Source organism: Pelophylax lessonae (assembly GCF_965119305.1).
Source record: "Pelophylax lessonae genome assembly, chromosome: 12".
NCBI lineage: Eukaryota > Metazoa > Chordata > Amphibia > Anura > Ranidae > Pelophylax > Pelophylax lessonae.
The window spans coordinates 173,586,348-173,612,495 of NC_138779.1; the positions used below are offsets into that span (position 1 = coordinate 173,586,348).

The 26,148-nt window shown below is 43.8% G+C and overlaps 1 protein-coding gene across 1 annotated transcript in view; it reads left to right on the forward strand.

Annotated features, from left to right (window-relative positions):
- Positions 1–26,148, forward strand: part of POLD1 (DNA polymerase delta 1, catalytic subunit) — a 388,959-nt gene that overhangs the window by 260,939 nt on the left and 101,872 nt on the right. Inside the window, exon 23 of the mRNA XM_082274252.1 lies at positions 25,394–25,526. Within this exon, the coding sequence (XP_082130378.1) occupies positions 25,394–25,526 (133 nt within the window). The remainder of the gene's footprint in view (positions 1–25,393; positions 25,527–26,148) is intronic.

The window sequence follows — 26,148 nt, forward strand, 5'->3', positions numbered from 1 at the left end:
TCACTTTTCCCAAAGATCATTCCTAGTTCCCACCAGGAGCCGGAAGATTCAGTGAACGATTCAGATGTTACTGTCCGTCAACTGGCCTTCCCTTCAGACTTGCATGAGGATCCTGGGACTGATGGTGGCCTTCTTAGAGGCAGTACCGTATGCCCAGTCTCATGCCCGAACTCTCCGAAAGGAGATTCTTTTCTAATGGAATCGGAATCCCGATTATCTGGACAATCGGATCCGGTTGAGCGAGCGGACCAGGGAGTCTCTGGTCTGGTGGCTTCGGTCTCCGATGCTCAGCCAGGGGAAGTCATTTCTTCCGATAGAATCCAGGTTACAGATAAATGTATTGGAACTGAGCGCGATCAGACTTTGTCTGATTTACTGGACCGTGCAGCTCCAGGGCAGCCCAGTTCGGATCCAGTCGGACAAGGCCACGACCGTGGCTTAGGTCGATCACCAAGGGGGCACCAAGAGTGCCCTGGCGGCCATAGAAGTGGCCAGCATTCTTCATTGGGCGGAACGGTTTTCCGGCTCTCTCCGCGGTATTCACTCCGGGGGTGGAAAATCGGCAGGCAGATTATCTCAGCCGTCAGATTCTGGATCAAGGGGTATGGCCTCTTCATCCAGAGGTATTTCACCAGCTGTGCCTTCATTGGGGCACCCCGGAGGGGGATCTGTTGGCAGCTCGGCTCAACAGGTAGGTGCGGAGGTTTGTAGCCCGCTCCCGAGATCCTCGAGCGGACGCAGCAGACGCGCTGGTCGCCCCGTGGGGACAGTATCCGCTACTGTATGTCTTCCCTCCTCTCAAGTTGCTGCCGAAACTTTTTTGCAGGATAGAGGTGGACGGAATTCCAGTTATCCTGGTAGCTCCGGACTGGCCTCGTCGACCTGGGTACACCGACTTGATCAGACTGGTCACGGACGCTCCTTGGAGACTTCCTCTCAGGGGGGATCGGCGGTCTCAGGGACCGATCTTCCATCCTGCTTTACAATCGCTGGCTTTAACGGCCTGGCTATTCAGGCTCAGGTGCTGAAGGACAAGGGATTGTCAACTTCAGTTATTCCTACTTTAATTAAAGCAAGGAAAGCGACTTCCAGAAAAGTCTATCATCGCACATGAAGGTCTTATATCCTTTGGATTTCCTCCACGTACCTATTCGGTGACCCGAATCTTGGCTTTTCTGCAACAGGGGGTTGAGCAGAAGCTGGCCTTGAGTACTGTCAAGGGTCAGGTTTCAGCGTTAGCAATTTTCTTTCAGAAACCTTTGGCTACCCATTCCTTGGTGCGGAATTTCATCCAGGGGGTGCGACACCTGGCTCCGCCAGTGTGCGCGCCCTTACCGCCCTGGAATCTTAATCTGGTGTTGTCGGTTCTTCAGAAACCTCCCTTTGAAAATATCAGGGATATTCCCTTGCTTACATTATCCCAGAAGGTGGCCTTCTTGGTGGCCATTACTTCTGCACGCAGGGTGTCAGAACTGGCCGCATTATCCTGTCGTTCCCCATATCTGGTGGTTCATAGGGATAAGGTGGTTCTTCGTCCGAATCCATCCTTGCTTCCTAAGGTGGTTTCAGAGTTTCATCTGAATGAAGATATTGTGCTACCTTCCTTGTGTCCTAAGCCCAGTCATCCTCGGGAGTGTGCGTTACATTCCTTGGATGTGGTTCGGGCAATCAGGGTATACCGGAAAACTACGGACTTGTTTCGTAGAACGGATTCACTTTTTGTGATCACGGATGGCCCCAAAAAGGGGTTGCCTGCATCTGCCGCGACTATCTCCAAATGGATCAGACAGACGGTGGTACAGGCTTATTCTATTAAGGGTCGGAATCCTCCGTTCCCTGTTAAGGCACACTCCACTCGGGCGCTTAGTGCTTCCTGGGCCTTCCGCCATCAGGCGTCAGTGGTCCAGGTTTGCAAGGCGGCTACCTGGTCGTCGGTTCATACCTTTACAAAATTTCATAAAGTTGATGTGATGGCAGGCCGCAATTTGAGGAGACCGTTGGTCTACCTCGAGGGTTTTTTTCTGTTGGGTTTTCAGTTGTCTCATCCTTTTGTCTGATGAGCCTTTAAAACTTCTAGTTGGCACCGGTTGGGCCTTCTAGATTGGATTTTGATTTTTGTTATCCCACCCCTCATTTGTGGCACTGCTTTGGGACGTCCCAATTTGATATTAATCAAGAGGACTGCGTCTGTCAATGAGCGACAGAGAAAAATGGATTTTTGTAAAATCTTACCGTAAAATCCTTTTCTCTTAAGCTCATTGACAGACGCAGTACCCGCCCCTCTACTTTTGAGTTGGGTTGGGTTAAATTCCCTGACACTGCTTTGTGACATAACTAACATCCTGTAGCAGAGAGAGAGAGGATATACCCTCTGGGACTGCCCCTAAGGTGTGGCCAGAACGTTTTCCTTCTGCCTAGTGTCCTACTCCTGTAGAGGGCAGTATAACCCAATTTGATATTAATCAAGAGGACTGCGTCTGTCAATGAGCTTAAGAGAAAAGGATTTCTCTATCGCTCATTGACAGACGTAGTCTTCTTGATTCTCAAGAGCTGGGTTATGTTGTCTCCGCAGGAGTAGGACTAGGCAGAATGACAAAACGTTCTGGCTCCACCTTAGGGGCAGTCCCTGAGGGTATATCCTCCCTCTCTCTGCTACAGGGAATCAGTTTTTTTCTGTCTAGTCAGGAGTAAGGACCTAAGTTCCTTGCTGGGATCTTTTGGTCCTGGCAAGACTTTTTTTCTTTAAGAAAAAGACATTTTTTAGGTAGTTTTCTCCAGTGTTTTTTTCCTGTGAGATCTTCAAGCAAAAATGCCGGACTGGGCGACACTTGTGGTCACCCCAGCCGGCCTACGAGCGCGCGCAGACCATGGCATTGCGCTTGGTCGGCCGCGACATATTCAAGTAAGTATGCGGGGCCGGGCGACGGGCTGGATGTTGAGATCCAGTGGTCACCCCGGTTTCTGCCTACGAGCGCGTGCAGACCAGTGCGCTGGGTCGGCCGCGACGGAGTCCCAGTAAAGGTACTGACTTTGCGAGTTAAAAGTCTCGCTTGGACGCCAGGTACCAGAGAGTCGAGGCGTCCACAAACCCCCACCCCGGTGGAGAGGGTATTGTGAAGAGAGGGTGCCTGTCGGTTCGGTATGGTGAGTAAACGTTCCCTTTTTTCCTCATTATGAGGCAGTATATATTATGGGCCCCTCCATATATGGTCAGTATATATCTGATACTTACAAGTCCCCCTTGTAATACAGCATGTGTTTGTGGGAAGTGGACTTGGTTCAAGAGCTAACACTCTACCCAGCAGACTGTAACATTACAGCAGACATAGGAGGTATAATCCTACCTTATGTGCAGTGTATCTCTGTAGATCCATATGTCACCTCTTAGCAGAGTGCAGGTGGATGTGCTGGGAAGACGATATCGGCGGTCCGCCGCCATTTTGCCGTAGACCGAATGCATGTATGTCCTCAGGTCACGCCGGCCGCCATGTTTTTGGAGTCTTATGTCTCTTCTATGGGGGCGGCCATGTTTTGTGAGCCCAGCTACCTCGTGGAGGGCTGGGAACGCTGGAAGGCGTACACAGGGGGCGGAGCCACGCCTTCTGCCCGGGAAAAAGCAAACAGCTCCTTCCAGTCTGTGTAAGACAAGACGCTGACTGCAGTTTGTTGGAAACTGCACTGCATCGGTTGGTGAGCCTTGGGGGTCCCTCTCTCTCTCTCTGGGATCGAGAAGCAGGTACTCTGAGGGGCGCTATTGCGCTAGGGGGAGACACACAAAAAAAAAAAAAAAGAAAAAGTTTTTTTGTTTTGCTGGCAAAGGTGTCCTGTATTAACATGGACCCTGCCACTCATGTATCTCCTCCGGATCCCCTCGAGGGGTCTGCGGGATCCTCCAGCACCCCATTGACAATTGAATCTTTGTCAGCTATTATGGAAACTTTTGTGTCCCGGGTGGAAGTGGCTTGTCAGGGACAGGGCGCAAGAAGGCGACCCCCGCCTAACCCCTTATTATCTGAAACCTCGGATTCAGACTCTGAGCCTATTTCTGCAGTTGCAGGTACTTCATCTGGTATTGGTGTCTCGGGTCCTGTCTCTTCAGACAGTGAGGAGGATGTTTCGGCATCCGCCATAGCCCGAGAGGAAGCGTTGGTAAACGCACTCATTATATCTGTTCAAGAGACTTTAAGGTTACAGGGTATTCCATCAGAAATAGCTGAAACTGAGATCCCTTTTGGGACTAAAAAGCGCATCAAAGTGGCGAAGGTTTTTCCATTGCCCAAATGTTTTGGCAATCCAATCGAAGAAGAATGGCGTCTGCCAAAACGCACTTTTAATATTTCTAAACGCATTGACAGGCGTTATCCGTTTGAGGAAACCCTTATTAAGAAATGGACAGAACCACCTGTGGTGGATTCACCTATTGCTAGATTGAATAAAGCCACGGTTATTCCTTTAGAAGACGCTCCGTCTTTTAAAGATCCAGTGGATCGCAAGATAGAAGCTATGTCTCGCACCATGTTTTCCTTGATTGGATCAGCTTTCAGACCAATAATTGCTATTGGTCTGGTTTCGCAGGCTGTAACTGAATGGACCAAGTGGTTACGCCGGGACTTAGAAGAAGTCCCTCAGGCGGTATCAGATTTGTTGGAACAAATGATACAGGGGTTACAGTTTGTATGTGATGCGGCGTTAGACGCCACTCCATTAATGGCGCGAGCATCAGTCTCAGCAGTGGTTCTCAGGCGTACACTGTGGCTAAAAGGTTGGTTAGCCGACCAAGGTTCCAAAAAAGCATTGGCTAATATCCCCTTTTCAGGAGAGCGTCTATTTGGAGCCAACTTAGATGAGATCATTAAGGATCTCACCGGTGGAAAAAGCACCTTTTTACCGCAAAATTTTAAAGGTAGAGGAACTCGTCAAAGACGGGGGCCTTCTTTTTCTGCTCACAAGAGGTTTTTTCGTCCAGCGGGTGAAAAAACTAAGTCCTCCAAAGCTCCTGCAGGAGGCGTCAGGGGTCGTTGGTCGGGCAAGCAAAAGCCCGCCCCCTCCAGACCTGAAGATAAACCATCCAAAGCCTGAAGGTGCGCCCCCACCCATAACTGGGGTGGGGGGACGTCTTCGCCGGTTCCCGGATCCATGGCTTTCCAGAATCCCGGACAAATGGGTTTGCGAAAGTCATAAGGTCAGGATACAAGATCGAGTTTCGATCTCTCCCACCGGCGTGATTCTTCCCTTCCAATATCCGACTATCCGCAGATCGTTTAGAAGATCTGCGGAGAGCAGTCACAGATTTACTACAACAAGGAGTGGTAGTCCACGTTCCTTGGACAGAACGGTTTCAAGGGTTTTATTCAAACCTGTTTACAATACCCAGGAAAGAGGGCAAAGTGCGTCCAATTCTGGACTTAAGAGCACTCAATTCTTTCGTCAACATAAGAAGATTCAGAATGGAGTCCATTCGCACGGTAGCAGCCTTCCTGCATCCAGGGGATGTCCTAGCGTCCATAGACATCAAGGACGCCTATCTTCACATTCCCATTTTCGCAGGACATCAGCGTTTTCTACGCTTTTCCGTAGAGGAGAACCACTATCAGTTTGTGGCGTTACCTTTCGGTCTCGCCACGGCTCCGCGGGTCTTCACAAAGGTGTTGGCCCCAATGTTGGCACTTCTGCGCCAAAGAGGTATATCGATTCTAGGTTACCTAGACGATCTTCTGCTTCATGCAGAGTCTCCTCAGACCTTGCTACAAAACATAGAAATTACTATGATTTCTTTACAGGAATTCGGGTGGCTGGTGAACCAGCAAAAGTCATTTCTGGTTCCCACCCAGAGGCTCGAATATCTGGGTCTAATTCTAGACACAGTCAGGACAAGAGTTTTTCTTTCGGTAGGGAAACTCCGAAAGATTCAATCTGCAGTCCAGTTGTTACTGTCCAACAGCTGGTCTTCCCTTCGGACTTGCATGAGGGTTCTGGGGTTGATGGTGGCTTCGTTCGAAGCAGTCCCATTTGCCCAGTCCCATACCCGAATTCTTCAGCAAGAGATTCTTCTCAGATGGAATCGGAATCCGGAATCCCTGGACAATCAGATCCGATTGAGCAAACAGACCAGAGAGTCTCTGGTATGGTGGCTTCGGTCTCCGATGCTCAGCCAGGGAAAGTCATTTCTGCCAATATATTGGACGACAGTGACCACGGATGCCAGTCTATCCGGATGGGGAGGAATTCTCGGTCAGTTATCTGTCCAGGGACTTTGGTCCCCGGAAGAATCCAGGTTACCGATAAATGTATTGGAACTGAGAGCGATCAGACTTTGTCTGATTCACTGGACCGAGCAGCTCCAGGGCAGCTCGGTTCGGATCCAGTCGGACAATGCCACGGCCGTGGCTTATGTCAATCACCAGGGGGGCACCAAGAGTGTCCGAGCGGCCAAAGAAGTGGCTCGCATTCTTCGCTGGGCGGAACGATTTGTTCCAGCAATCTCTGCGGTGTTCATTCCGGGGGTGGAGAATTGGCAGGCAGATTATCTCAGCCGTCAGACCCTGGATCAGGGGGAATGGTCCCTACATCCAGACGTTATCCACCAGTTGTGCCTACGGTGGGGCACCCCGGATGTGGATCTGTTGGCATCACGATTCAACAGGAAAGTTCAGAGATTCGTGGCTCGCTCCCGCGATCCTCTAGCAGAAACCGCAGACGCACTGATCGCCCCGTGGGGGCAATACCAGCTAATATATGCCTTCCCTCCTCTCGCGTTACTGCCAAGACTTCTTCGCAGAATAGAGGAGTAAGGAATCCCAGTAATCCTGGTAGCTCCGGACTGGCCTCGTCGAGCTTGGTACGCCGACATGGTCAGACTGGTGGCGGACGTCCCGTGGAGACTTCCTCTCAGGGAGGATCTACTGTCTCAGGGACCGATCTTCCATCCTGCTTTACGATCGCTGGCTTTAACGGCCTGGCTATTGAGACCCAGGTGCTGAAGGACAAAGGTTTGTCAGCTTCAGTTATTCCTACTCTAGTTGAAGCAAGGAAAGCGACTTCCAGAAAGATTTATCATCGCACATGGAAGTCCTACATTGCATGGTGTGAACCTTTGGGGTTCCGTCCTCGGTCTTATTCGATTAGTCGAATATTGGCTTTTCTGCAACAAGGGGTTGAGCAGAAACTGGCCTTGAGTACTATCAAGGGTCAGGTCTCAGCATTAGCCATCTTCTTTCAGAAGCCTTTGGCTACTCATTCCTTGGTGCGGAATTTCATCCAGGGGGTGCGACATCTGGCTCCGCCAGTGCACGCGCCGTTACCCCCCTGGGATCTTAATTTAGTGTTGTCGGTTCTTCAGAAACCTCCCTTTGAAGATATTAGGGAGATTCCTCTACCCACGTTGTCCCAGAAGGTGGCCTTCTTGGGGGCTATTACTTCTGCACGCAGGGTGTCAGAACTGGCCGCATTATCTTGTCGTTCACCATATCTGGTGGTTCATAGAGATAAGGTGGTTCTTCGTCCGAATCCATCCTTCCTACCAAAAGTGGTTTCAGAATTTCATCTGAATGAAGAAATTGTATTACCTTCCCTGTGTCCTAAGCCCAGTCATCCTCGGGAGTTTGCTTTACACTCCTTGGATGTGGTCCGGGCGATCAGGGTATACTTGAAAACGACAGACTCGTTTCGCAAGACGGATTCACTTTTTGTGATCCCAGATGGACCCAAAAAGGGGTTGCCTGCATCTGCCGCGACCATTTCCAGATGGATCAGACAGACGGTAGTGCAGGCTTATTCTATTAAGGGTCGGGAGCCCCCGTTCCCTGTTAAGGCGCACTCCACTCGGGCACTTAGTGCGTCTTGGGCCTTTCGCCATCAGGCGTCAGTGGTCCAGGTGTGCAAGGCGGCTACCTGGTCGTCGGTGCATACCTTTTCTAAACATTATAAAGTTGATGTAATGGCATCGTCTGATGCCTCATTTGGCCGCAAGGTTTTGCAGGCCGCAATTTGAGGAGACCAGTGGTCTACCTCGAGGGTTTTTTTCCGTTGGAAAATTTTTCTTTAGTCTCATTCTTTGTTTATAATGAGCCTTTAAAACTTCTAGTTTGGCACCGGTTGGGCCTTCTAGATTGGATTTGATTTTGTCAATCCCACCCCTCATTTGTGGCACTGCTTCTGGATGTCCCAGCTCTTGAGAATCAAGAAGACTACGTCTGTCAATGAGCGATAGAGAAAAATGGATTTTTGTAAGAACTTACCGTAAAATCCTTTTCTCTTAAGCTCATTGACAGACGTAGTACCCGCCCCTCTATCATTGAGTTGGGTTGGGTTAAATTCTCTGTACTGCTTTAAACAGAACTGATTCCCTGTAGCAGAGAGAGGGAGGATATACCCTCAGGGACTGCCCCTAAGGTGGAGCCAGAACGTTTTGTCATTCTGCCTAGTCCTACTCCTGCGGAGACAACATAACCCAGCTCTTGAGAATCAAGAAGACTACGTCTATCAATGAGCTTAAGAGAAAAGGATTTTACGGTAAGTTCTTACAAAAATCCATTTTTTACGGTAAGATTTTACAAAAATCCATTTTTGCTCTTGCGGAAGGCTATTTTGCTGAAGCCCAGAGCCCCTGAGCAGCAAAGCACATTGGCCTCTACATTTTTGGCACAGTGAGGAAAAATACTGGGTAACAAAGTTTTTTTTTTTTTTTTTTTTTTTTTTTTTTTAGCAGCAATGTATTAGAGGTTGTAAACTCCCCATTTACACTTCAGCTCATTCTAATCTGCCTATAAAGAAAGCAATAGATTGATGCCTATAAAAGATTACTTGTATAATCTTCCTGTAAAAGTTGATGACGTCATCGGCACATGCCCACTTTGTCATTCAATTCACGGCACGATATGTGTGCTGTTTCATTAACATAACAATGTATGTGTGAAAAAAACGGCACAGCATGAAGCTTCCTTATCTCAGAGGGGGAGTGAACAAGAGAGGTCACACAAGGGGAGGGGGGGTGAAAAACGGCATCATTACACAGAGAGTCTGCATTACACTGAGAGATTTCAGCCAAAGAATGCAGTAATGGCCGAAATGACATCCGCAGGGGGAGCAGAAAGGAGGAGATGACATGGCGCAGCCGAGAGCAGGAAGAAGGAAAAAAATTAACTTAAAAAAAAAAAGGTATTTTAAGAAGGTTATGATTTTAATATTTTATGTGTAATATATTAATAGTGTAAGTCCTTTTAATACATTCTAAAAGATTAATTTTTATAGCTGAGTTTACTTCCTCTTTAAGTCAAACTTGTACTAGTATAAAAAGTGTTTTTTTTTTTTTTTTTTTAATTCATAAAAGGCAAAATGCCACATAAAACAGAAGTCTGGTTACATAGATAAAAAAAAATCATCCAACAGTCAATAACATACAAGTATGGTAGCCATAGTGAAGCTGCCAAACAATGAAATACCCCCCAACGCGTTTCGACCTTTTAAAGTCATGGGCATCTTCAGGGGATAATTTCACTGGTGGATGAAACAGCAACTTGCAACCAGAAATATTGGTCAAGACAGCTCCCGGTGGGGTCCCCCCCAATTCGCAAATGGCCTGTGGGGAATCACAGTTGTGGCATATGGAGACGAGAGGGATCTGGTCCGGGAGTGCGCTCCCCACAGGTTGGCTGAGGTGTGCTTCACTGAGAATAGGTTAAGACAGAAAATCATGTTTGTTGTGACAGCCTTAGAGACATCCTGCTGTCACCGCGGTGTCCCGGAATGTACAGGGTAACTGAGCATGTGCAGAGCAGGGTGAGACAGTGTATTACTGGATTTTAAACCGTATAGGCACTTATTTTTAATGGTTTACATATTGTAGCTGTACAGTACCTGCAAAAGGGTCCAGCATGAAGTGTTCTAGCAAAACCTTGTTTTCTGACTAAAGTTCCAGTTTAAACAGGCATTAGAGCAGTGGTTCTCAACTCCGGTCCTCGGGACCCACTAACAGGCCAGGTTTGCAAGATAAATAAATTACATCATAGGTAATTTAATTTGCTGCTCAGTGATTTCAGTATTGTAGTCTGCATCTCTCCAAGGTAATACTTAAAATCTGGCCTGTTAGTGGGTCCAGAGGACTGGAGTTGAGAACCACTGCATTAGAGCTTCATTCAAAGGCGCTTCAACCCCTGTCAAATTTTATTTCCCTTTTTTGTTTTTCCCTTTTTTTTTTGTTGCTGCTGCAGATATTCCCCCACTTCTTGTCTGGTGCGAGAAATATGGAGGCCACTATTGCTGACCTTCCCTGAAAATGAACAACCCAAATAATATTTTTCCTGCGCACCAAATTATGCAACTACAAAAAACAAAGTGCTAACAAGTACAGTAACTGCTGACACCAACATGTGTTCCCACATACATACAAATAATCTTCTAAAATAAATAAGTTCCATGCTACAAAAAACAAAACGTAAATATTACAGCTATAAATTTATCCCCCTGCTCCAAAGCACCCCCGCCATGTGGAGGGCATGGGGCTTGGTATGGTTCGGGGGGCCCGCTCGTCCCTGCCGCATGCTAGGATTAGGGTCTGGTATGGATTTTGGGGGGTAACCCCACACCATTTTTTCTTTTTGGCATGAGGGTTTCCCTTAAAATCCATACTCAACCGGAAAGGCCTGGTATGGATTGGGGAAGGGGGGACCCCACAGAATTTTTTTTTTTTTTTTTTTCAAGTGGTATTCCCACCTCCAAACTTCATTGTTTGAATGGTGATTTTGGGCGGATGTATAGTGCCATTTAACCTCCAAACATGGTGTGTATTATGGCATCCAAAGAGATCAGTTGTGGTCTCATCTGACCAGACTATATTCTCTCAGTATTTTGCTGGCTTGTCTAAATGTTGTTCAGCAAACGTTAAACGAGGTTCAACATGCTTTTTCTTCTTCCTTGTGTAGTGGGTGTGCATACAGGCCATGGCGAATTGAGTACATTACTTATTGTTTTCCTGAAACAATTGTACCTGCTACCAGGTCTTTCTGAACGCTCTTTACAAGTGGTCCTTGGCTCTTGGACAACTCTTCTGATAATTCTTTTTACTCCTCTGTCAGAATCTTGAAAGGAGCACCTGATCGTGGCCGGTTTATGGTGAAATTATGTTCTTTCCACTTCTGGATTATGGCCCCAACTGGAACATTCAGAAGTTTAGATATCCTTCTGTAATCAAAGCCATCAGTATATTTTGCAACAATAAGGTTGCAAAGGTCATGAGAGAGTTTTTGCTTTTACCGATCTTGAGAGGTTTCTTGTGTGATACCTTGATAATGAGAGACCTTTTTATAGGCCATTTGTTGAGACTGAACCAGCTGATATTAATTTGCACTGACAAGGGACAGGATTGATCTCTGATTACTGATAGATTTCAGCTTGAGTGTTGGTTTTCCATGCCTTTTTGCACCTCCCTTTCTTCATGTCTTCAATACTTTTTCCCTGTCTCATCCTTTTTTCTTTTTTACACTTTTTTAATTTCTGAACTTTTTTGTTTTGGTTTATTTGCATGTATGGATTGCATGGATTGTTACCGACTTGTGGTGAAAATTTCATGTCTATAGCACCTTTAGAATTATATTTACCTAGAAAAATTGTGACGCATTCAATACTTCTTGTACCCGCTGTATGTATCATCTATTACTTTATTACACAAGGTATCTTAAAGGAAGGGATTTTCAGAAACCGTGAAATGTCCCTATCTGTTTTAGACACTTTTAAGCTTGTGTCACTGAAGGAGTTTCCTTCTCCTCACCAGCGTTTTTAACCAGTGGTACCCCTATTCCTAGGTGATATTAATCCATGCTAATACATAAAAAATCTATAAAAATAAAAATTTATTCTAGCAGTTGTATTGGTGGCTACTGCAAAGATAAGAATGGATAGATAAATCCTCTGGAGTAGCCGCCTATCTTTTGGTACCCCCTGTTCTGTTGCTTGTAGTGCTTGGTAGACCAAAGTCCAACCTATAACACAGAAGGATTACCAGACCACCGTTTTATTGTATACTGATGCTGTGATTTTTATCATAGCTGCTACACGGTCCTAGTTTAAGTCTCAGTTCACATATACGCGAATTGGATGCGTTTTTAACCGCATTCAATTCTCATAACATGTGAACGTGAACCACTTTCAATGCAGCTGGTTCACACATGTGCGGGGCGTCCACGGTGCGGTTTTAAAAAGGGTCCTGGGTGTTTTTGGATCGGTTCAGGTACGATTTCAGGTAAAAATTTGCACCTGATTATCAATATAACATACAATCTTTTAAATAAGAAGCTAATTATACTAAAAGCTATCTATAATAATACAATACCTGAGATATAATTCGACCTTCCGATCTCGAAGCCTTTTTCATTGACAAAATGGTTTGAGAGTTAATATTCCAAATATATTACAAATAAGTGTTAAGTTACCACAGTTTAATTTTATACATATAGAATATCAGTTTGTTTATTCTTTTCTGTATAATTGATGCCTATACTATTATTATGCTCTATTATAAAACCATAAAGTGTAGCGCTAAAGACAGTAAAAGATCACCACAAAAATGATAAATAGTGTCCAAATGAATGGAAAAAATTATTATTGATCACAATAGTGTAGATTTAAAAAGGGGGAAAAAAGTGTCCAATTATTAAAGTCCCAAAGAAAGATTGATCTGAAATCAAATCCTAGATCATGCGAGATAATCCAAAAAGGAGGGTATCTTCCCGTGACACCAAGTGTAAGTGGAGGAAAGGGCACACCTCAGTGATGAAATAAATGCAGCAGCTTACCAGATTTCCATGGCTGATCAACTTAATGACTCAGCCTCTCCCAGCTATTTGATCAGGGCCACTGAAGATCTGATGTTACGTGAATGCTTTATTCAAAGGTGGACCACTTCTCAGGAATCATGGAGGGATCAGAGCAGGGAAGGAGCACTTCTCAAAATTTCTCATCGATCATAAAAATGAAATGTGAAAAGAAAAAGAAAGCGAGGCCCATAGCGTGATCCCGTTTAAAAATAGCAATCTTGTTTAATAAAAAAGGTACTCACAATATGACGTATGTTTCCAAGCATGTATACAATAATAGTACAAGGGATGGACATGCGGCGTCCCACAGGCTGTCCCAGGTACCAAGGTAGTAAAGGCCGGCAAAAGGTTCAAGGGGCGTGTGGACGTTGCGTCTGGAGTCGCCAACGTTTCGTCTCAATAGACTTCGTCTGGGCGTGACCCCAGACGCAACTCACACGCCTAAATACCCCCATGTTTTAATTTACTGGCCGTGAGGTCTGCCGCAGAACGTCCGCCATTGGTCATGGCGACGAGCATCTCCCAATCCTCAATAGGTGGAATCGATGCTCGTCAGCCAATCCGACATCGGTAAATCTCTCAATGGTTGTGGCGACGAGCGTCAACCAATCCGCGACGAGCGGATGAGACGCCCGTCTACCAATCCGGTGTCAGCGGAAGTGACGCTCGTCACCCCCGGCGGAAGTGATGCGTCACCCATCAGCCAATCAAAGATCGGCGGAAGTGACGCCTGTCTCCTCCGGCGGGGTGCCATGGTAACGGACATACAACGGAGGCCGAACGACCAGGAAGTAGAGAAAAAATACACCTTATCGCTCCTACATATAAAGAAACAGATTCCATTTAAAAGCCAAAGCATTCCCGCAGCTGTATAACTCTCTTAGCCTGGGGCCACATTAATGCGATAATGGGATTAATGCGATAATGTACAGAACGGAGGGGTCCGCACAATGGTGGTTCATGAGAGGTCACAGCGGCGGGATAGCTAAGGAATACAAAAAAAATATAAGTAACAACAATAAATTAAATTATTCTCATATTAGATCTCATATCCGATAATAATTGATTATAATGAGATAGAGGGATAATGCGTCTATTTACATCTAGCTGTAAAAGATGCCATCTAGTGGCCAAAAAAAGAGTGTGACATTTAAACACCCAGACATAGACTAAATACTTGTGATCAAAATAATATAAAATTCACAAAAATATATATAAAGGAATGAACCTTGTAAAAAATAATTTGAATTAAAAAATAGGTGATAATGAATTAACTAAAGTGAGATATAAAAAAGATCAGTGACAATCACACACAAAAAAGGCCTTATAAAGTGCTACGTGGAGAGTGGCCAGTGATGGCCTACTTATATCAAGTGCAAATGTGCCGAAAAAATAAATACAGCTAGATGTATGTCACTATATTAGTGACATATAGACGTAAGATCACAAAAATCAAATAACAAGAAACCTATTTATACATTTAAATATGAAGAAATTTACACATAAAAAATAAAAAATTAAAAAGATAAAATGTGTTAAAAGTCAGCTATTGTTGATAAAAGCATTTACATCCCATTCCACATTCAACCCATAGGGCGTATAAGTTTTGAGGATATAGATCCAGCGAGTCTCCATTTTTGATATCTCTCGCCTAGTATTGGATCCTCTCCAATGAGGTAGAAACTTGTCTATCCCTATAAATAGTGTATTTTTAGGGTTGTTGTGGTGACACTGGTCATAGTGTTTAGATACACTATGACCAGGGAAGCCCTTCCTAATATTGCCTGCATGTTCTCCCAGCCTCACTTGCAATTTCCTCGTTGTGCGGCCCACGTACTGTTGTCCGCACTTGCATTGAAGCATATATACAACATTAGTGGACGAGCAGGTAATAAGTGACTCAATCTTATATTCTCGTCCTGTTGCAGAGGATGTGAATTTCTCAATTTTCCTTCCCTTGAAGGAGTTGAGAGCACAAATTTTGCATCTATGGCACGGATAGAACCCTTTGAAGTCGCCAAAGAAAGTAGGTTGGATAGGTCTTTCGATAACATTTTGGGCTATTTTATGTCTCAAGGAAGGTACACCCCTGAAAATAATCTTGGGATGTTCGGATAGTAAAGGGCCCAGGATCCGGTCATTTTTTAAAACCGGCCAATGTTTTTTGATAATTTTCTTGATAAGAAAATGTTGGGTGGAGTAGGAAGTAACAAACGAGTTCTTGAAACTCTCGCTCTCATTTCCCTTCAATTTTGGGCGCAGTAAGGATGACCTATCAACGGCCACTACATCTTTGATGGTAGTGTCCAATTGATTAGCATCATATCCCTTTTCTATAAATTTAGCCTTAAGGGAATTGGCTTGTAATAGGAAGTCCTCCCGTCGGGTGCAGTTTCTGCGTAACCGCAGAAACTGGCCTTTCGGGACGGCGTTAAGCCATGCTTGATGATGGCAGCTGTCACGTGGAATGAAGCTGTTCCGATCTGTTTTCTTGAAATGAGTGGTAGTTGTAATTTTGTCACCCTGTGCCACTAAATTCAAGTCAAGAAAAGTGATGTTAGTAGAGCTACTGGTATGATCCAGTTTGATGCCTCTATTATTAACATTTAGACAAGAGATAAAGCAGTCAAGCGATGGGGCACTGCCATCCCATAGGAGGAGGATGTCGTCAATATACCTCCGCCACAGAATGAGCTGCGGCGGTCGGTTAGCAAAGACGACATCCTCCTCCCACTTGGCCATAAAAAGATTGGCCAAGCTGGGGGCAAATTTAGCCCCCATCGCGACTCCCCTATTCTGTAAATAAAAGGTGTTATTGAACCAAAAGAGGTTATGTGACATAGCGAATTTAATCATGTCAATCACAAAGCTCTTTTGTTCCTGAAGCAAAGGGCTCCAAAGATCCAAGTAGTATTTTACAGCTTCTAGTCCCTGTTCGTGGTCAATTATGGTGTATAGCGACGTTACGTCGGCTGTAGCCATAATATACCCTTCTTTCCAGGAGACTTCCTGCAAAATATTTAGAACGTGAGTGGTGTCCTTGAGATACGATGGAATCTGTTTAACCAAGGGCTGTAAAAACTCGTCTGCGTATTTGCCAATCCTGGAGCTCAGGGAATCGATCCCGCTGATTATGGGGCGTCCTGGAGGCTTAGTAGGGTTTTTATGTACCTTGGGTAAAAAATAAATAACGGGTAAACGAGGAGCTGAAGGGATCAAAAATAATTTCTCCTTTTTAGTCAAAATCCCCTCCTCATGTGCTTTATTCACCAATGATTGTAATTCTTTTTTGTATTTTATAGTGGGATTGGAGGCAAGGACCTTGTAGGTGTCTCTATCATTTAAGATATTCATCATCTCAGAGATATAATCATCTTTATCCAAAACGACTATGCCGCCCCCCTTGTCGGCGGGGCGGATAACAATATCTTTGTTATTACAAAGGGTTTGAAGTCCTATATGGAATTCATCCCTATTTGGAGGTCTTTTAACTCTGATCTTCTCTATATCTTTAGAAACCAAGTCTTTAAAGACCTGGACTGAGGGGGCAATTTTACCAGGAGGATTGAACAAGGAAGCATTGGCCAAGGATGTATGCACATATCTATGGTCCGTGTTATTTAAAGTACGGGAGGGATTGGAGATAATATATCTCTGAATGTTCAGTTTCCTGACATATTTTTGCACGTCCATAAATGCGCTAAATTTATTCAGCGCCTTTGGAGGTGCAAACTTTAATCCGCGATGGAGGACGGCTTGTTCCTTGTCAGAGAACTGGGCCTTAGAAAGATTGAATATACCAAGATCTTTTATATTCTCCTCCTTTTTCTTCCTTGTCCGCCTCCCCCCTCTGGTCCCTCTCTTTGTTCTATGTATCTCTTGTTTCCACCTCCCCTGTGAAAATCCCCTTGCTGGTAATTATCTTCCCGTGGGAGGTCAAACGATGGATAGTTAGACCGGGGGGTGTTTCTAGATGGATAATACCCATTAAAGGGTCTTCTGTCTGACCACCCATTATTGGGGGTCTCGCTAGGATGGCGGGTGATGACCCTTTCTCCAGTGTTGACAGGAGAATCCCAACCTCCATTATCCAACGGGGTGAACCGATTATGAAGGGGGATTTCGGACCTCCTCGGTGTTTTATAATCCGTATTAGGCCCTCTGTAGTAATAGTTATTACCGTTACCTCCCCTGTTATGGGGTGGGTTTCTGGGTGTTGCAAAATCTCCATGGGACCCTCTATAGTTAGTATTATTACCCCCTCTATTATGAGGTGGATTTCTAAGGGGTTGTTGAAAGTTACTTGAATTATTCCCTCTTTGTTTAGGGGGTCCCTGTTTTGCCTGAGGAGGTTTTTTTCCTCTACCCCCTTGTTGTGGCCTGGGGGGAGGGGGGAGAGGGGCTGAGGGAATGGAATATTGTGTTTGTATTTCCATTTCTTCCTCTGAGGAATTGGTATTCCCAGAGCCCTCGAGATTTCTCAGTGTTTGCCACTTAAACACAGTATTATTTTTATAATCCTGTAAATCCCTATTATATTTTCTTTTCTTTTTATTTTTTTGTTCCATCGTTTCTTTTTCTAGATGTTTTTTGAGTGTTTCAGATCTCTTCTTATATTCCTCATCCGTTTTAAGATCAGCGAGGGACGTTTTTAAGGTCTCTATTTCCTCATTGATCTTAACTAATTTGCATTTCTTTCTACTGACGAGGAATTGAATAAATCTGACTCCTGCCTCATTAAAATATTGAAACCAGCCCTCAAGGTCTGGTTCATCACTTTGGGGGTTGACCTCCCATCTGAGGCTACGGGGGACCATCTTATCCACCACGTACTTCTCTAGAAATGCGATGTCCCAGTTAGTGTGGGTTTCTGCGGTCATTAAATTTTTTAGACGTAAAAAACGTCCAGCAAGGTCATCTGAGACGACCCCGCTGCCATCAAAAACATCACCCACATCTAAAACATACTTGCTCCTATAATCAAAGATGTCTGAGTCAACAGCCATTATGTAGGAGATAGTAAATGATAAGCAGCAGAAATGGTGTCAGTAATACCAAAATATAAATCAAATGCAGGAAAAATTTCTGCGCTAATGGAGTGAAAAAAAATTGATAATAAATATCAGCAGCCAACACAAAATCAACCAACAATGACTCAAATAAATATAAAACCATAAAGTGTAGCGCTAAAGACAGTAAAAGATCACCACAAAAATGATAAATAGTGTCCAAATGAATGGAAAAAATTATTATTGATCACAATAGTGTAGATTTAAAAAGGGGGAAAAAAGTGTCCAATTATTAAAGTCCCAAAGAAAGATTGATCTGAAATCAAATCCTAGATCATGCGAGATAATCCAAAAAGGAGGGTATCTTCCCGTGACACCAAGTGTAAGTGGAGGAAAGGGCACACCTCAGTGATGAAATAAATGCAGCAGCTTACCAGATTTCCATGGCTGATCAACTTAATGACTCAGCCTCTCCCAGCTATTTGATCAGGGCCACTGAAGATCTGATGTTACGTGAATGCTTTATTCAAAGGTGGACCACTTCTCAGGAATCATGGAGGGATCAGAGCAGGGAAGGAGCACTTCTCAAAATTTCTCATCGATCATAAAAATGAAATGTGAAAAGAAAAAGAAAGCGAGGCCCATAGCGTGATCCCGTTTAAAAATAGCAATCTTGTTTAATAAAAAAGGTACTCACAATATGACGTATGTTTCCAAGCATGTATACAATAATAGTACAAGGGATGGACATGCGGCGTCCCACAGGCTGTCCCAGGTACCAAGGTAGTAAAGGCCGGCAAAAGGTTCAAGGGGCGTGTGGACGTTGCGTCTGGAGTCGCCAACGTTTCGTCTCAATAGACTTCGTCTGGGCGTGACCCCAGACGCAACTCACACGCCTAAATACCCCCATGTTTTAATTTACTGGCCGTGAGGTCTGCCGCAGAACGTCCGCCATTGGTCATGGCGACGAGCATCTCCCAATCCTCAATAGGTGGAATCGATGCTCGTCAGCCAATCCGACATCGGTAAATCTCTCAATGGTTGTGGCGACGAGCGTCAACCAATCCGCGACGAGCGGATGAGACGCCCGTCTACCAATCCGGTGTCAGCGGAAGTGACGCTCGTCACCCCCGGCGGAAGTGATGCGTCACCCATCAGCCAATCAAAGATCGGCGGAAGTGACGCCTGTCTCCTCCGGCGGGGTGCCATGGTAACGGACATACAACGGAGGCCGAACGACCAGGAAGTAGAGAAAAAATACACCTTATCGCTCCTACATATAAAGAAACAGATTCCATTTAAAAGCCAAAGCATTCCCGCAGCTGTATAACTCTCTTAGCCTGGGGCCACATTAATGCGATAATGGGATTAATGCGATAATGTACAGAACGGAGGGGTCCGCACAATGGTGGTTCATGAGAGGTCACAGCGGCGGGATAGCTAAGGAATACAAAAAAAATATAAGTAACAACAATAAATTAAATTATTCTCATATTAGATCTCATATCCGATAATAATTGATTATAATGAGATAGAGGGATAATGCGTCTATTTACATCTAGCTGTAAAAGATGCCATCTAGTGGCCAAAAAAAGAGTGTGACATTTAAACACCCAGACATAGACTAAATACTTGTGATCAAAATAATATAAAATTCACAAAAATATATATAAAGGAATGAACCTTGTAAAAAATAATTTGAATTAAAAAATAGGTGATAATGAATTAACTAAAGTGAGATATAAAAAAGATCAGTGACAATCACACACAAAAAAGGCCTTATAAAGTGCTACGTGGAGAGTGGCCAGTGATGGCCTACTTATATCAAGTGCAAATGTGCCGAAAAAATAAATACAGCTAGATGTATGTCACTATATTAGTGACATATAGACGTAAGATCACAAAAATCAAATAACAAGAAACCTATTTATACATTTAAATATGAAGAAATTTACACATAAAAAATAAAAAATTAAAAAGATAAAATGTGTTAAAAGTCAGCTATTGTTGATAAAAGCATTTACATCCCATTCCACATTCAACCCATAGGGCGTATAAGTTTTGAGGATATAGATCCAGCGAGTCTCCATTTTTGATATCTCTCGCCTAGTATTGGATCCTCTCCAATGAGGTAGAAACTTGTCTATCCCTATAAATAGTGTATTTTTAGGGTTGTTGTGGTGACACTGGTCATAGTGTTTAGATACACTATGACCAGGGAAGCCCTTCCTAATATTGCCTGCATGTTCTCCCAGCCTCACTTGCAATTTCCTCGTTGTGCGGCCCACGTACTGTTGTCCGCACTTGCATTGAAGCATATATACAACATTAGTGGACGAGCAGGTAATAAGTGACTCAATCTTATATTCTCGTCCTGTTGCAGAGGATGTGAATTTCTCAATTTTCCTTCCCTTGAAGGAGTTGAGAGCACAAATTTTGCATCTATGGCACGGATAGAACCCTTTGAAGTCGCCAAAGAAAGTAGGTTGGATAGGTCTTTCGATAACATTTTGGGCTATTTTATGTCTCAAGGAAGGTACACCCCTGAAAATAATCTTGGGATGTTCGGATAGTAAAGGGCCCAGGATCCGGTCATTTTTTAAAACCGGCCAATGTTTTTTGATAATTTTCTTGATAAGAAAATGTTGGGTGGAGTAGGAAGTAACAAACGAGTTCTTGAAACTCTCGCTCTCATTTCCCTTCAATTTTGGGCGCAGTAAGGATGACCTATCAACGGCCACTACATCTTTGATGGTAGTGTCCAATTGATTAGCATCATATCCCTTTTCTATAAATTTAGCCTTAAGGGAATTGGCTTGTAATAGGAAGTCCTCCCGTCGGGTGCAGTTTCTGCGTAACCGCAGAAACTGGCCTTTCGGGACGGCGTTAAGCCATGCTTGATGATGGCAGCTGTCACGTGGAATGAAGCTGTTCCGATCTGTTTTCTTGAAATGAGTGGTAGTTGTAATTTTGTCACCCTGTGCCACTAAATTCAAGTCAAGAAAAGTGATGTTAGTAGAGCTACTGGTATGATCCAGTTTGATGCCTCTATTATTAACATTTAGACAAGAGATAAAGCAGTCAAGCGATGGGGCACTGCCATCCCATAGGAGGAGGATGTCGTCAATATACCTCCGCCACAGAATGAGCTGCGGCGGTCGGTTAGCAAAGACGACATCCTCCTCCCACTTGGCCATAAAAAGATTGGCCAAGCTGGGGGCAAATTTAGCCCCCATCGCGACTCCCCTATTCTGTAAATAAAAGGTGTTATTGAACCAAAAGAGGTTATGTGACATAGCGAATTTAATCATGTCAATCACAAAGCTCTTTTGTTCCTGAAGCAAAGGGCTCCAAAGATCCAAGTAGTATTTTACAGCTTCTAGTCCCTGTTCGTGGTCAATTATGGTGTATAGCGACGTTACGTCGGCTGTAGCCATAATATACCCTTCTTTCCAGGAGACTTCCTGCAAAATATTTAGAACGTGAGTGGTGTCCTTGAGATACGATGGAATCTGTTTAACCAAGGGCTGTAAAAACTCGTCTGCGTATTTGCCAATCCTGGAGCTCAGGGAATCGATCCCGCTGATTATGGGGCGTCCTGGAGGCTTAGTAGGGTTTTTATGTACCTTGGGTAAAAAATAAATAACGGGTAAACGAGGAGCTGAAGGGATCAAAAATAATTTCTCCTTTTTAGTCAAAATCCCCTCCTCATGTGCTTTATTCACCAATGATTGTAATTCTTTTTTGTATTTTATAGTGGGATTGGAGGCAAGGACCTTGTAGGTGTCTCTATCATTTAAGATATTCATCATCTCAGAGATATAATCATCTTTATCCAAAACGACTATGCCGCCCCCCTTGTCGGCGGGGCGGATAACAATATCTTTGTTATTACAAAGGGTTTGAAGTCCTATATGGAATTCATCCCTATTTGGAGGTCTTTTAACTCTGATCTTCTCTATATCTTTAGAAACCAAGTCTTTAAAGACCTGGACTGAGGGGGCAATTTTACCAGGAGGATTGAACAAGGAAGCATTGGCCAAGGATGTATGCACATATCTATGGTCCGTGTTATTTAAAGTACGGGAGGGATTGGAGATAATATATCTCTGAATGTTCAGTTTCCTGACATATTTTTGCACGTCCATAAATGCGCTAAATTTATTCAGCGCCTTTGGAGGTGCAAACTTTAATCCGCGATGGAGGACGGCTTGTTCCTTGTCAGAGAACTGGGCCTTAGAAAGATTGAATATACCAAGATCTTTTATATTCTCCTCCTTTTTCTTCCTTGTCCGCCTCCCCCCTCTGGTCCCTCTCTTTGTTCTATGTATCTCTTGTTTCCACCTCCCCTGTGAAAATCCCCTTGCTGGTAATTATCTTCCCGTGGGAGGTCAAACGATGGATAGTTAGACCGGGGGGTGTTTCTAGATGGATAATACCCATTAAAGGGTCTTCTGTCTGACCACCCATTATTGGGGGTCTCGCTAGGATGGCGGGTGATGACCCTTTCTCCAGTGTTGACAGGAGAATCCCAACCTCCATTATCCAACGGGGTGAACCGATTATGAAGGGGGATTTCGGACCTCCTCAGTGTTTTATAATCCGTATTAGGCCCTCTGTAGTAATAGTTATTACCGTTACCTCCCCTGTTATGGGGTGGGTTTCTGGGTGTTGCAAAATCTCCATGGGACCCTCTATAGTTAGTATTATTACCCCCTCTATTATGAGGTGGATTTCTAAGGGGTTGTTGAAAGTTACTTGAATTATTCCCTCTTTGTTTAGGGGGTCCCTGTTTTGCCTGAGGAGGTTTTTTTCCTCTACCCCCTTGTTGTGGCCTGGGGGGAGGGGGGAGAGGGGCTGAGGGAATGGAATATTGTGTTTGTATTTCCATTTCTTCCTCTGAGGAATTGGTATTCCCAGAGCCCTCGAGATTTCTCAGTGTTTGCCACTTAAACACAGTATTATTTTTATAATCCTGTAAATCCCTATTATATTTTCTTTTCTTTTTATTTTTTTGTTCCATCGTTTCTTTTTCTAGATGTTTTTTGAGTGTTTCAGATCTCTTCTTATATTCCTCATCCGTTTTAAGATCAGCGAGGGACGTTTTTAAGGTCTCTATTTCCTCATTGATCTTAACTAATTTGCATTTCTTTCTACTGACGAGGAATTGAATAAATCTGACTCCTGCCTCATTAAAATATTGAAACCAGCCCTCAAGGTCTGGTTCATCACTTTGGGGGTTGACCTCCCATCTGAGGCTACGGGGGACCATCTTATCCACCACGTACTTCTCTAGAAATGCGATGTCCCAGTTAGTGTGGGTTTCTGCGGTCATTAAATTTTTTAGACGTAAAAAACGTCCAGCAAGGTCATCTGAGACGACCCCGCTGCCATCAAAAACATCACCCACATCTAAAACATACTTGCTCCTATAATCAAAGATGTCTGAGTCAACAGCCATTATGTAGGAGATAGTAAATGATAAGCAGCAGAAATGGTGTCAGTAATACCAAAATATAAATCAAATGCAGGAAAAATTTCTGCGCTAATGGAGTGAAAAAAAATTGATAATAAATATCAGCAGCCAACACAAAATCAACCAACAATGACTCTGGTCGGACTCTATTATGCTCTATTACGAAACAACCTTTAGAAATATGAAACTCGAAAATATAGTTATATTTCTTGAAAATTTCTTGAGAATCCTAGCCAAGAGTGATGATTGGCCGTGCTACCACTTGAACATAGTATGCTCCCAATTGGGTGTCCGGATGTGTTGATAGCATGACCATTATGACAAATTTGTTGTGGACCTAACATTACACTCTATTTGTTCAGTTTTGAAATACCACTTTTGATATTATACATATAATATAAGCCAAGTTTAGCATTCCTACATGTATCTTACAATCGACAGATGCTTTTATGTTATATATGAATGCTTGTATATTCAACAAATTGTGTAGCGCTAACATTAGAAGTGTTAACTGTAAAAATGAATATGGTATACACAAAAACGTATTTACAAATATAAACAAATAATATTAAAAAAATAACAGAAATCGTGCATCTGTGTAAAAAAGTCCATTGAAGGAATATATAGGATTCAGAGTACAAGTCCCAGAGTGGACGATGAAAAATAGAAGGCTAATATCCCAAGGAGATGGTGAAGCAGGAATACACCCGTGAAGTATGTACAAATTGGCTGCTTACCAGAAGCGTAGGCCCCCAACCTAATGGACAGGCCACAAACGCTTAGATGTAAATCTGTATACTGATCATTCCATCAAATGCCAGGGGAAGAGATGTAAGTCTAGTTCAGACTCTCGCAATAATCTCCAAAGAAAATAAGACCCATATGTGTGGGGAGGAAAGTAAAAGAAATGTATTCTGAATTGCACTTAACAAATTGCCAATAAAAACGTGCAGAGTCTTTTTAAACCGCGGCGTCCTGCATGTGGATGCTGAGCCGGCGTCTAAGGGGGCGTGGTAGCGTTGCGTCAGGTACCGCCCTGGGCATCCACACACGGGACGCCCCTGGTTTTAAAGACTCTGCTCATTTTTATTGGCAATTTGTAAGTGCAATTCAGAATAAATTTCTATTGTGTATTTTACTGGATTACGCTATGTGCCTTTTACTTTTCTCACCACACATATGGGTCTTATTTCCTTTGGAGATCATTGCGAGAGTCTGAACTAGACTTACATCTCTTCCCCTGGCATTTGATGGAATGATCAGTATACAGATTTACATCTAAGCGATTGTGGCCTGTCCATTAGGTTGGGGGCCTACGCTTCTGGTAAGCAGCCAATTTGTACATACTTCACGGGTGTATTTCTGCTTCACCATCTCCTTGGGATATCAGCCTTGGGATATTAGCCTTCTATTTTTCATCGTCCACTTGGAATCCTATATATTCCTTCAATGGACTTTTTCACACAGAAGCACGATTTCTGTTATATATAATATTATTTGTTTATATTTGTAAATACGTTTTTGTGTATACCATATTAATTTTTAGCGCCGGTTCACACTGGCGCGATGCTACTTTCAGGGGCGACCTCCGAGATCGCGGTGCGAGCAGCGCGCCGCGACCTCGGAGCGGGCGCCACAGACTACATAACATTGAAGTCTATGGCGGTCGCCTCCTGGCCGGACCCTTTTTCTAGGTCGGAGCGACTTGTGTCGCTCCTATTAGAACGGGTCCGTAGCTTCCCTATGGGAGGCGACCTGCGGCGACCAGGTCGCCTCACAGGTCGCCCTAGCGTGACCCGAGTGTGAACCGGGGCTTACAGTCAACACTTCTAATGTTAGCGCTACACAACTTGTTGAATATATTGGTTTTTGATTTCTATAGATCAAGTGTTTAGCTGCTTTCACTATCACTTATTTCACATTTATTTAAGTCTCAGCGTAGGATCTTTGTGATTTTTATATATATGAATGCTTGTACCTTTTTATTTTTTCTTTCTCTTTGAAAAATTTTCAACAAAAATATGGTTAAAAAAAATTTGCATCACATTACTCGGACGAAGATAATGATACTTGTCTCTTCACATTACTTCATTTTGCAGGACCCTATTTATGTACTTGAAAATAATATACCTATTGACACGCAATATTACTTGGAGCAGCAGCTGGCCAAACCCCTGCTGAGAATCTTTGAACCCATACTGGGGGAGTCCAAGGCTGAAACCATACTTCTAAGTGAGTATTATTTGCGGCACCCCATATAATACAATGTAAAAATTGCACAACTAACCTGTAAGTGTTTTATTTTAGCAATCAGCCAGATAAAAGCTTTAAGTGCTGAAGTAGAAGTTAAACTGTTAATGCATACATGTTGCTGTTTATCTGATGTACCAATTTAACTGAAAAATCTGTTTGATTTGATTTTCTTTTAAGTGAATACACTGTTCCAGGAACACATTTTTTTTAAGGCCAAACTCTAGGAAAACCAATTTTCTCTATCGTTCATTGATGGACACAGTCTCTGTTCTTCTTAACAATAGGGTTATACTGCCCCCTACAGGAGTAGGACACTAGGCAGAAAAAAAGTTCTGGCTACACCTATGGGCAGTCCCAGGGGGTATACTCCCTCTCTCTACTATGGGATCTCAGTTTTTTTCTGCCTAGTCAGGAGTAAGGACCTAGTTTCTTGCTGGGATCTCTGGTCCTGGCAAAAGATTTTTTTCATCCAGATTTTTTTTCCTGTGAGATCTTCAATCAACTAAGCCGGACTTGGCGACAGGCTGGATATATAGATCCAGTGGTCACCCCAGCCGGCCAGTGAGCGCGCGCAGACCCCTGCTCCGCGCTAGGTCAGCTG